General features: G+C 32.8%; 1 protein-coding gene across 1 annotated transcript in view; it reads left to right on the top strand.

Annotated features, from left to right (window-relative positions):
- The window catches only part of LOC132556982 (otoferlin-like), a 220,725-nt gene that overhangs the window by 89,123 nt on the left and 119,314 nt on the right, over nucleotides 1-12,288 (top strand). The window contains exons 5-13 of the mRNA XM_060221446.1: nucleotides 1,146-1,411; nucleotides 1,806-1,903; nucleotides 2,641-2,761; nucleotides 4,259-4,316; nucleotides 4,707-4,838; nucleotides 5,752-5,814; nucleotides 9,800-9,884; nucleotides 11,212-11,327; nucleotides 12,104-12,144. Of these exons, the coding sequence (XP_060077429.1) occupies nucleotides 1,146-1,411; nucleotides 1,806-1,903; nucleotides 2,641-2,761; nucleotides 4,259-4,316; nucleotides 4,707-4,838; nucleotides 5,752-5,814; nucleotides 9,800-9,884; nucleotides 11,212-11,327; nucleotides 12,104-12,144 (980 nt within the window). The remainder of the gene's footprint in view (nucleotides 1-1,145; nucleotides 1,412-1,805; nucleotides 1,904-2,640; nucleotides 2,762-4,258; nucleotides 4,317-4,706; nucleotides 4,839-5,751; nucleotides 5,815-9,799; nucleotides 9,885-11,211; nucleotides 11,328-12,103; nucleotides 12,145-12,288) is intronic.

Genomic DNA, 12,288 nt, shown 5'->3' with positions numbered 1-12,288 from the left:
GAACATTGTTTAACTGCTATGAGGGAACTTTTAACTTCTCAATCTTTTTATAAATTGATAGGAAAACAATTTATGTGGAATAAAGATGAACCAAAATGTATTTCCAAAGATTCTGTGCAGCTACCATAAGTGCTATTGAAAATTGATTACATAGGAAAAAAAATCCTTAGATGTTTCTTTGTGGGAGTTGATTTGTCGATCCCATACGTGTTTTAATGATCTTTAGGTTACGACTGCCAGAATTTCCTGTTAAGAGTGTAACGGAATTGTCTATTGATATAACATGTCTCGTAAATCATGAAAACAATGACAGCAGATATTGAGCAGACACAATAAAAAGTATTCCTTTTGTTTTACCAAGGGAATTTCAACAAAAATTAATAGAGTTTTTCAATTCCATCCCATAAAGGTACATCAGCGACTTTTAACCAAGAGTTATTTCCCTTTTATTTTCTTCTTCAAAATTTGTATTATAAATCTAGCTTTTTTTCGGTAACTAATTTTTTTCCCCATGATAGCTGTCAAATAATTGATCTTGTGTGATTTATCACATATGTGGTGGAAAATCGTAATTGTTTGATAGAAAAATAAATTTTTGACTAGTTTGTAATTACATTTTGATATAAATGCATGTTTCCACTTGAACTTAAAGGACTTCAGTTTCTGTTTTATTTTTGCCTTATAAAAAAAAGTGAAATCCACAAAATGAAGACTATGGTAAACATTTTCCCATATTCCGAGAAGTAAATGTTATAGTCGTTTTATTTGTTACCATAAGAGACAAATAATATCTGAGAGCCCCCAAACAACCTGTAGGTCATCAAATGTTTGTTTACTAATGATAAAAAAAATTCTTTATCCATTTTAGCAAAAAAATATTCCTGGTGATGCTTTATATATTTATAGATTTTCATGCTTTTCTCATAAACATTTGGTTCTGTGGATAAAAAGTACTTACCATATCCTCATGTGCTAAAATGACATGCATTTTTAGCAGTTTCTCATTTTTTGGACATATGACTTTGTTACTCAATTGTAGCCAGAAAATCAATGAATGTATAAACTCTCTGTGCTTATTAATCATCCTACAGTAGATGATAACACCATAGATGTCAAACAGGTATAACAAATTCACTTATTTTCAGACAACGATAACATTTGAGCTGACCTACAATGCTCCGGACGGGTCAGTAGGGCTTTGGCAGAAGGGGGAATTCAAACAATTGAAAAGTGATGAATTACGTGTGCCGTTAACTGAGGAGGAACGAAACCAACTCAATCTTGGCAGTCGTAGCAGCATCGGAGAATCTGAATCCATCCTGACAAGCCCTTCAAAGGCTTCCCTCAGGGAGTCACGTCTCAGTCTCGCCTCGAAAACCTCGCGTACCTCTGGTGGCAGGTCCCCAAAACAGTATGTATAAAATGGTAGTGGAAGGGTAGAGAGATTAATTGTAACTGTAACTGTTAGGGGTTCACACAGATTTAGGGATAAAGGGCAAAAGGACAACAGAATTTATACAATTAAGGTTAGAATGAGGTTAAAGAGTAAATAAAGGAAAAGGCATGGCACAACCTGACAAAACAACCTTTCCTGGAGTTTGGAGAGTGGAACTGTGCATTTCTGATTCTGGATATTTATCAAATTTTTCTTTTGTATAGTGCAATCGTAATGACTTGTTGAAAGTTAAATAGGTATGTTCATTTTGGACAATTCAATGCTTATGAGTGCTTTCCTCTCATTTGTTTGGAAAGGTGAACACAACCAGGTGTTTCAGTCATATTTTACAAACACTTGTATGTTTCAGTGTGAAAAACTTCCCCTCAGTCGTCAAGATGATGATGGGCTCTGGGAAGCGGTCAGATATCGATGAGAAACAGTCCCTTATAGACGAAATTGAAACAGGTACAGGGTGATTTATAGTTACAAAAGGTCAAGAGGTCACCAATGAAAAGTTGTAGAAAGTAATCTAAAATATTGAAGATCTGATATCCTTTGACGTGTGATCAGCTGTTGTATATGCAACATGAAAATGAATTCAGATATATTTTAGTCTGATAAAATTTTAGTATTTTGTCGAAATTTTTCACTTTTAAACTGTATGTGCATTGAAAAAATTGCAAAGACTGCAGGGTCTGCAGTTGCCAAGTGGCCTCTGACCCTCATTATCACCAGCCCTCCACCTCAGGGTCACAGGTTTGTTGTCTATGTAGGGCAGTCACCAGGTACTGGCTGCATGTCAGTGGTTTATCTCCGGGAACTCCGGTTTTCCTCCACCACCTAAACCTGACATGTCCTTGAATGAACCTGACTGTTAGTAGGACGTTAAGCAACAACAAACAGACTGCAATTGGCTCATTTTAAATTAATGCAATGCTTCATCAGTGAAAGGCAGTTAATATTATTACTCCAAAAAGATATACATTTGTAGTATTTGTATAATTAAAATTCAAAGAAAAAATATGCAATTTACTTAACACGTGAATAATGTTTCAAAAATTAATTTCAACACTCACAGCAAATGACAGATGTGCAGTTTCAGTTCTGAAGTTTTTTGTCTGTGATGTCAAAGTGGAAACAATTTTGTACATGTTTGTTAAATATGATATTAGAACACATGGTGTTGTATACTCTAATCTCAGACCCAAGCTTGGATGCACGAGCAGCAGAAGTGGCGTCCATGTTAGGGGCTCGAGCTGATCAAATGGAAGATGATCAGGGCAGTCAGTCATCGGCAATAGCTACACCAGTCACCAACAGAAGGTAGGGCAGCATAGTTAGGGGTTGTAATGGCATTAGGATGGGACATTGGTGAGGTGAAGTGTTGATAAAGGCCAGGCAAGGTCAAATAAGGTCAGTTATGGTCATACAAGTTCATACAAGTAAGCCAAGGTTAGATAAGATCATGCCAGGTCAGATCAGGTCATACAAGGTCAGGTGAGTTCAAGCAAGGTCATGCAATGTCATTGAAGCTCAAATAAGGATGTAAAAGGTGAGGCAAGCACAAGACAGTTCAGGCAACTCATAAAAGATCATTGAAAGTGAGGTAAGTCTAGATAATCTTTAACAGGGTCAGGTAAGGTAAACTCGTACAAGGGCATACAAGGTCAAACAAGGTCAGGATTGGTCATACAAGGTCAGGTAAATTTAGGCAAGGTCATGAAAGCCCATAGGCAAATTTAGGCAGGTCAGGCAATGTCAGGCATTCATACGGATATTATTTCAAATGTTAAGTAAAGAGATGGGCTTAATTAAGGACAGTAATTTTAATGGATTTGCTTTAACTTCAGTAAATGTCGATGGGCTTATTAATGGATAAATATGTTACTATTTAACACATTACTTCTGTCTCAAAATCCAAGGATGGGCTTATTACAGACAACGAAATAGTATGGGTTTATAACTTTACTCTGCTGCAGTCTTATTGCAGGATAAATATATTTACAGTCAGCACAGGAATACGGAGAGTAGGTATAGGAAATAGCATGTTTATAGAATCGTTTACTTCTGACTTGGACCTACTACGCTTATATCTTCACTATGACCTTTGGAACCATTATCTGGACACGATATTGATTAGCTGGCTTTGTGTAATTAAACTAGTTTGTTGATAAAGTCTTGTCTCCTTCTCAAATGTAAAAGGTTAAGGAAATATCAACCAATGGGTTTAACTTTCAAGAGAAATAATGAATTTTAGAATTAACTTGAAAAGCTAATTTTGTCACGTTTGAAATTATTCATCTGTAATTAAGATGTCAACGGTCTTATTCTAGGTCACTAGGTTAAATACATTAATGTTTGTAAACATGATGAGGAAATTATTTTGCGTCATTCCTCAGAGACACCAATGCAAAAAATATGTGAAATGAAAACAAAAAAATGTTCCGTGAATTTAATTTACCTTGTTTCAAAATATCAATATTTGTACTATTTCATTTAATTCATATGTACAAAGTGTAATACAGTTATGATGGCATTGCATGTTATTAAGTTAATGGAAAGTTTCACTTGAAAAACTACTAATCTAGAAAGGCTCAGTAGATTCTGGTTTGATTTTGTACGGAGTGCCTTTTGGTTCTAAGATAACTTAAGGTAACATAAAATAATATACAGGGTAAAATCTTAGATGTTATTATCAATGTCTCCAGACTTTCATACATCTTTGATATGAAAACAGGTGTTCTGTATCAATCTGTATCAATCTTTTGGTGTTTTCCATAAAAAAAATATTAGACAATTTGATGAAATTAAACATTACAGAAACAAGGGAAGACCACAACAAATGGAGCCGGCATCTTTAAAAGCCCAGGATTTTCAGGTAAGTAGGTACAATGTGATTTACTTTACAAATGAACACTATTAGTTTTAGTTGATGAAATATCAAATTCCAAAGTAACAAAATTTTCAGATTTATGGAAACCATACGATAAAAAGACTGAAAATAATATAAATGAAAGGATTTAGTTTCTAATGTTATTTGCAAAAAATAGAAATATAATCAATTTAGTCATGTGATACAATCTGTGCAATATGCTGATGTTAGATGAGATGCATTTTAATGTTCTGTAACACCTCAGAACAAATTTGTAATGGAAAAATGATGTTTTGTTTCAGATAAAGGTGATTTCCATCAAAATGCATTTTCCACTTCAAAACTGTAGCGAATAGGTGATTTTTATCATATTGACCTTGACCTATGTTTTTTCAGGTCTGTATAACTGTGATAGAAGCACGACAATTGGCAGGACTAAACATGGATCCCGTGGTCTGTGTCCAGGTTGGTGACCAGAAGAAATATACAAGTGTGAAGGAATCAACGAATTGTCCTTACTACAGCGAGGTAATAATTCCAACATCACAATGTCTTATCTCCTTACTACAGCGAGGTAATAATTCCAACATCACAATGTCTTATCTCCTTACTACAGCGAGGTAATAATTCCAACATCACAATGTCTTATCTCCTTACTACAGCGAGGTAATAATTCCAACATCACAATGTCTTTTCTCCTCACTACAGCAAAGTAATAATCCCAACATCCCAATGTCTTGTCATCCTCACTACAGCAAGGTAACAATTTCAACATCACAGTGTCTTGTCATCCTCACTACAGCAAGGTAACAATTTCAACATCACAATGTCTTGTCATCCTCACTACAGCAAAGTAATAATCCCAACATCCCAATGTCTCAATATCCTTATCACAGCGAGGTAATAATCCTGATATCCAAATGTTTCAATGTCCTCACTACAGCAAGTTAATTATCCCAACATCCCAACATCTTAACACCCTTATAACAATGGCAGAATATGTCCTGATGTCCTTATTAAAGCAAGAAAAGTCATAACATCATACTATCCAAATATTCTCTAACCCCAAGCCAGAAAAAAATCATGTCTAAAAGGCCTCTTGTGGAAGAAAGCAGTCTTTGGGTTCATTTTGTAGACACCAATATTTTCAATATCTGAAATTAATGACTTGCCCTTTGCTGAATATTAAGATCACCATAGCAAGCAGCTTTGATGTTACAACTTTTATAAGTGAGTGAATGTTAACGAAATCATCAAAATTGGCAGTTAATCATTTTCTTATGATTTACTGTTTTTTCCCAGATTTTTTGTTTCATTTTCTCATCTAAATTGCTTGAGGTGTTTATTGAAAAATTGCGGTTAATTTTTGTTTTCTTACAAAATTACATACAATGATATTATGTGTATTATGTCTGTTGATCAATGTTTTTATCCATTACAGTATTTTGTATTTGACTTCCATATGGCACCTGCTATGCTGTTTGACAAGATCATTACGCTGACGGTATGTTTGTACAAGCTCCCTTAAGGAGATCCCTTATTCATTAAAGAATTTGTTTAAGGCCCCTGATCTGTATTTGTGGTTTTTTAAGGCCCCTGATCTGTATTTGTGGTTTTTTGAGGCCCCTGATCTGTATTTGTGGTTTTTTTTAAGGCCCCTGATCTGTATTTGTGATTTTTTAAGGCCCCTGATCTGTATTTGTGGTTTTTTTAAGGCCCCTGAATCTGTATTTGTGGTTTCTTTAAGGCCCCTGATCTGCATTTGTGATTGAATGGAATCCAGATTTGTCCATGTACAAGTAATCTGTATGGCCTGAAATCTGTATAAATTCCTTTGTCCGGCCCAGAATATCTACATGCCATATTGTAGCATTCCAGATATATATTAATTTCTTTGTTAGGCCCTGAACATGTACATGCTCTCTGTAAAGCCACTTGAATCTGTACATATATATTGTAAGGCCCCATGATATGTATACATGACACGGTAGTGCCCTGTAACTGAACAGGTCATTCTTTATATGACCCTCGAGCAGTACATGTTAGCCTAAAGGTCCCAAAATATGTATATATGTAACTGCATGTGAAGGGCCCTTTGTCTGTTTTTAATTCAGTTCAATTTGAGTGATTAAATGTGTGAAAGTGTACCTCATATATGGACTTTAAAAAGGTAATAAATGCAAAATAGATCATCCATCAAGAATTGTCAATTTAAGATATTGATGTTTTTAAAATGATATTTTACTTAATATGTTTCATATGTTCATGTATATATAGGATGTTTATCATGTGAAATACTATTCTGGTGTGAGTCAACCCCAGTTTTATCTTAACTGAATAAAGGATAACCAAAGTGGCAACTGATAAACTAACTTGCTTTGGTATCACAAACTAGATGTAAATAGGTCATCATTACTTTAAACTATACATACAATTTTAAAGAATAAAATATGGCATTTGTGTATTATAAATGTAAATAGTGTTGTATTGTTGGTTTAAGTGTCTCCCTTGTTTTTTATATGTTAGTTTGTCTTCCCTGTTCTGATGTTAGGTTTTGTGTCCCATTTTTGGTATAGATACGTGTATGTATTAGATTGTCTCCCTTGTTTTAGTGATTATCTCCCCTGATAGTGAACCTGCCAATCAATGTTAGAAATTCACATCTACTTCCTGTCACATGATCATAACTATATTATTGTTCTGTTATTGTGTCAACCATGCACAAAATATTTGCAAACAATTTCATTTCAAATGCTAGTTTTCTCCGAAAAATCTTAATTGAAAGGGCTTAGATTCTTTTCATATTTGAATGCAAATTTTATGACTGCATTTTAACAGTTTATAGAATCGCTGACTGCTAAATTTTACTGTGTTTTGGTACATTAAAACTTCAGAAAATATATACATGAGAAAAATTTACATCTGTAAAATTATGAAGTAATTTCATAATTTGCAATATTTAAACATCAATTGTGTAAACTTGCAACATTGCATGCATTTTTTATTTAGTTATGTAAAACACAACAAAACTCACAATGATCTGCGTATTTATGTATCATGTGTCTTGTGCGTTTGAACCAGTGTGATATTCTTTGTGTAATGACCTTTGTTGACCTTGTAGCCTTGCAACTTATTTTTTTTTTTTTTTTGTAGTTTTTATTTACAAATTTTGTGTTCCTCCCCCCAGGTGCTCCACTCTCGTAACCTACTCAGCTCCGGTACCCGAGTGGGCAGTTTCAAGATAGATATCGGGACGGCTTATAGCGCTCCTGGTACTTTTATTTGTTCTTGGTCTTCAAAACTCTTGAAGACCTGATCAAGTTACCTGCATGCTTGGTACTTCCTGGCATGTAGCTCATATCCTATTTATTTTGTCTAAGGATATATGAACAGATAGTTGAGTGAATGAAAAGTTCTGCTCATTGTTCACTGCACGTTGCTTTTCAATTATTTCTTCTGTCTTTGAAAATAATTTGACAATTTACTATGGTAGAGATGATAAATTTAGAACTACAGATATATAGAGTACAAATTACATATCGATTTTTAAATTCCAACTGCTTGAAATATTTTGGAAAAATCTTTTTTTGCCCTGTTGAACACAAAATTGAATAATAACAAGAGAACTTTGATTCCATAATGCACCTCCCTTTTTCCCAGCATGTATCAGCAGTTTTTGCCTATTCATCATTGAGCTCTTAGTGAATTTTTATTTATCACTTTGATTGTATAACAAATATAATGAAAAAATGAAAGTAAGGAAAACTGCACACTAATTACCTTCCCCCCGCCCACCCCTTCCCCCCCCAAAAAGTTCTGAATGTTTTATCAGTCTTGCTTGCAAATGAGTCAAATTGCATTTTCTTGCCTTGATTTCTATTGGTTTTTTTTGCCCTTTGTCAGTTGGTTAACATTTAGGTTTTTGTCAGTCCACAACCATCAACCAGGATCTTAAAAACGTGATTTCAGTTGAGAAAATAAAGTGTTTACATGGTGTGCCTAATGGAAAACAAACTACCTCCGCTCCAACCCCCATCTTTTTTCTTTCGATAACAAAATTCAGTTTTAATTTTTCTTTTTAATGATTTAAAAACATTTTGCACTGTTTTATAGAAAAAGTCTTGTGGATGTCCAAATGTGCAGTTTTTTTATCTAAATTTGATAGAAACTTTTGTTTTGATAACATGTGACTGATACAGCTTTTAAGATTGAGATTTTGAGGACTGACAAATTGGATCCTGTAGTATATACAAGTGTACTTACTATTTAGTAAGCATGTTAGATCTACCTAGAACCTTTAAGGTAAACATTGAATATGTTGTCCCTTCGCAGCTTTATGCAAGAACAACAGAATCTGTTCCCTGATAATATTTATTCTGTCATAAACTCAGGAGCTGATGGCTAACCTCGGATTTGATGTTTAGATGCAGGCCTATTACAGGATAGTCTAATGATATTTGTCACCAATACAGGAAAAACACTATTTCAAATTGTAGCTGTATGTCATATTTTTATCATGAAAGAGGAGCTAAAGCTATGAAAATGAGCGAGAGAAACCAAAAAAGGACAATTTTAACATATCATTTGACAGACTTGAGGGATGACAAAAAAATCTCTGTATTGAATTGTCATGGTTACTAGATCAGTTGTTCTGGCAGACAACTCTTGTATTGTATCACATTTCCTGTTTATCATTTCTGGCTTTTGGAGTTAGCATAGTTCGGGTCTTTTCTGCTACACTATCTAACAAGCAAATTCAATTAGGAAAATCAATATCAGGAACTGTTTACTCAATTAATTGAAAATTTTGCTTAATTAAAAAAAAAAAAAAATGGAAAATAAAAGTTAAAATGATAAAAAAATAGATAATTACAAAATTCACTATGAAAGAAAATGAAGAAAGAAAAAAAACAAATTAAAAAGAAAAAATTAAAAAAAATATGCAAATGAATTTTAAAAAGATGTCCAATTTGCTTATTAGATTATTCCTCTGAATGTTGATTGTTGATATTTCATTGGTGACATCATTTGTGTACGATTAAGGGGAAATAACCCAAATAACGTTAATGCTTCAGTTTTGTATGGAAAAAAATTTGTTTAAGAACAAGGTAGACTTTGCTATCAATTTCATAGTTTTCAGGCATCGCATAAATCTTTAAAAGATTTGAAAATTTTCAAACATTGATTCACAAAAAAATAAAGAGAAAAAGTTGAAATATTATTTGTTTACTATTTCATAACATTGATGATGCATCAGAGAAAAGTCAACAAAAAACAAAACCCAATTTCTTTAATTTCCAGGTGATATGTCTGGGTTTTTTCTTTCCTCCATTAAGTGAATAGAAATAGATAGAAAATCAATGATTTTAAGTCTGATTAAATGTTAATTGCAAACCGTTTGTCTCACCTGTTCACACGAATGTGTGTGTATGTGAGTGGAGAATCCTGTTGCTATGACGACTGACGAGATCTATGTTGTCCATGGTTAGGTTTGTCAGTCGGGACGTCTATTCCGCTCCAACAAGCCTCTCGGAACTTACAAACTTGATGTCGGCACAGTTTACAATGCACAAGGTACTGAATTGAAAAATCACAATAGACATATATCACAGGAGAGCAGGTAAAATAGAAAACATGTTATTACAGGTAAAAAAAAATGTTAAGATGTTTATTGCAAATGATCAAAAGTCTAACAATGACAACCTGATAATTTTGAATTGTCATTCTTTTCTCTGTGTTATATACGTTGTATAAATTCAGACTTTTATATAAAATCACTGTGTTATTTACTAATACATTTGTATTCAATAATATCTGTCTGTCTGTTTCTGTGGTGCTTTTGGCTTTCCTAACAATATATTAATTGATATGCCAATGAATGATGTTGCGTTGCCAGTTTTTTTTAACGCAGAAAATGGCTACATCAGTATGCCTTCCTCATTCTGCAGAATGTTAAATGTCCTTTTTTTTTGTATTTTTGAAAAAATTTAAGTTGATAATTTTTTTTCATAAAAAAAAAAGAAAACAAAAATCCCAGGGCTCTAATTGCCAAATTATTTCCAGTGATAATTAATATTTCAAATTTGTTGAAGGACGATTGACGTGTCATTGTGTTTTGAAAAAAACTGTTTTGTTTTTCAAAATTGATTAAAATTCAAATATAGAAAGATTTTCATTTTCTATTTGATTGTGCTGGTGCATTGGGTTATTAGATTATTTCAAGAGATTTTAAAAAACAGAAAAATATCTAGCAATATCATATAATTATATTTTAATATTTCAATGCCTTGAACTTTTGTGTATGTGTTTATATATATTCTTAGATAATGAATTCAACATTTTCTACATTTAATGAGCTTGATCTGCCTTGATCTTGATAATTTTATTTCCGGTATCTGGCTCAATCCTTGTCTTATAATATGGAAGTTTTGATAATTTTTGCACGAATGAATGTTGTGTGTTTTTTTTTCTTCTTCTAATAAATAATTGTTGGTTAGAAAAATGTTTTTGTTGCTTAAATTGCTGTTGGAAAATATCATTTTTCAATTTTAAAGACTATCGATTAATTTGCAATAGAGTGATACGTTGAATCAATTTGTTTCTATCTAGAGATAAATAATATTTTCATATTTCATAGTTTATCTTTATAAATTTATCAAAATTTTGTTATTTTGGATTATCACATGAAATGGCTTCTGTTTTCTCAGCTACTATGAGTACTACATTATTTAGAATGAACATTTTATGATGCTGTAAGACAATGAATATATATGATAAAGCGTTATATGTATATTAATAAATAATGATAAAATTTATCATATTACGTATAAACTGCTTATGATATCTAGAGTTGTGCAAATTTTTCAAACCCTTTTTCTGTAGATTTTTTCTTAAATTGTAGATCGACAGTTTTATCATAAATGGGCAATGTTGACTGACTCGGACGACATCAATGGAGGGGTCAAAGGTTACGTCAAAGTTGATATAGCTGTGATAGGGAAAGGCGACTCTGTAAAGGTAGTACATTAGAGAAATTGATAATAGTCATATTTGATACATTGTAAGTTATAATTGCATAACTGAGTCTATAAAAATATTGAAAACTTTTTAAAAATTTCGTGGGGTTATCAGTTCAATTTCTCTTTTCTTCAACAAATCATCAGCAATATGATTTTGGTTGAACTATAGAAAAATTCAATCAGTGAGCTTTATGTTTTCAATGTTTTCATTTAATGCTGAAGTATTGTAGATTCTTTGGGTATATTTTAAAAAAATAAATACCATTTTAAAATGGCATCCTATTTCAAACCTATGCTGTACTGATGTATTGTAACATTTGCAGTTTGCTAATGTTCCTTTCGAAACTTACTTTATCTAGAAAGCATCCCTACCAATAAGCCCACTTCTGTTGGTAATCAGTTGTACTTCAATAAGCCCACCTATTCCAATATGTTGATAAAGAAGGAAATCTATTGGATTAACATTTTAGTATGATTTCCATACCAATTCTGTCAGTAGCCCAGAATCCAACTTACATGACCTTAGGGGGTGGGCTTATAACAGGAAATCAAACTGTTTTTTATTATTCTTTCAATCATGGATGAATATGGAGATGGGCTTATTGCTGGAAATCATGAGACAACAGTGGATTAATTTGGTGAATTGAGTAACTAAAATTTCACGATTTTTTCCCTTGTGCTTCATTGTATAACAAATATTAAAGATATCATTATGAAATTGAAGTGGTGCAGCATGTGATAGGTGTGAGTCTTACCTACTTACTTTGTTCTCAGGTTCCCCCCAAAACTGACAAGGATGAGGACGACATTGAAGGGTAAGCAACATGATTTGTAGGAGCTGTGTGTGTATAAACGAAGCATGGAAAAGTTTCTATACAGTGGATTGTAAGTCTTGATGCATGTCAAAATATTCTTAAACACATTTTTTGTTCTTTTTTTTTACAAAACAGGGGAATCGA

The sequence above is a fragment of the Ylistrum balloti genome, unplaced genomic scaffold, assembly GCF_031769215.1.
Source record: "Ylistrum balloti isolate Yb309-2 unplaced genomic scaffold, AGI_CSIRO_Ybal_v1 Utg370612, whole genome shotgun sequence".
Classification (NCBI taxonomy): domain Eukaryota; kingdom Metazoa; phylum Mollusca; class Bivalvia; order Pectinida; family Pectinidae; genus Ylistrum; species Ylistrum balloti.
This window is presented reverse-complemented; position numbering and strand designations above follow the sequence as displayed.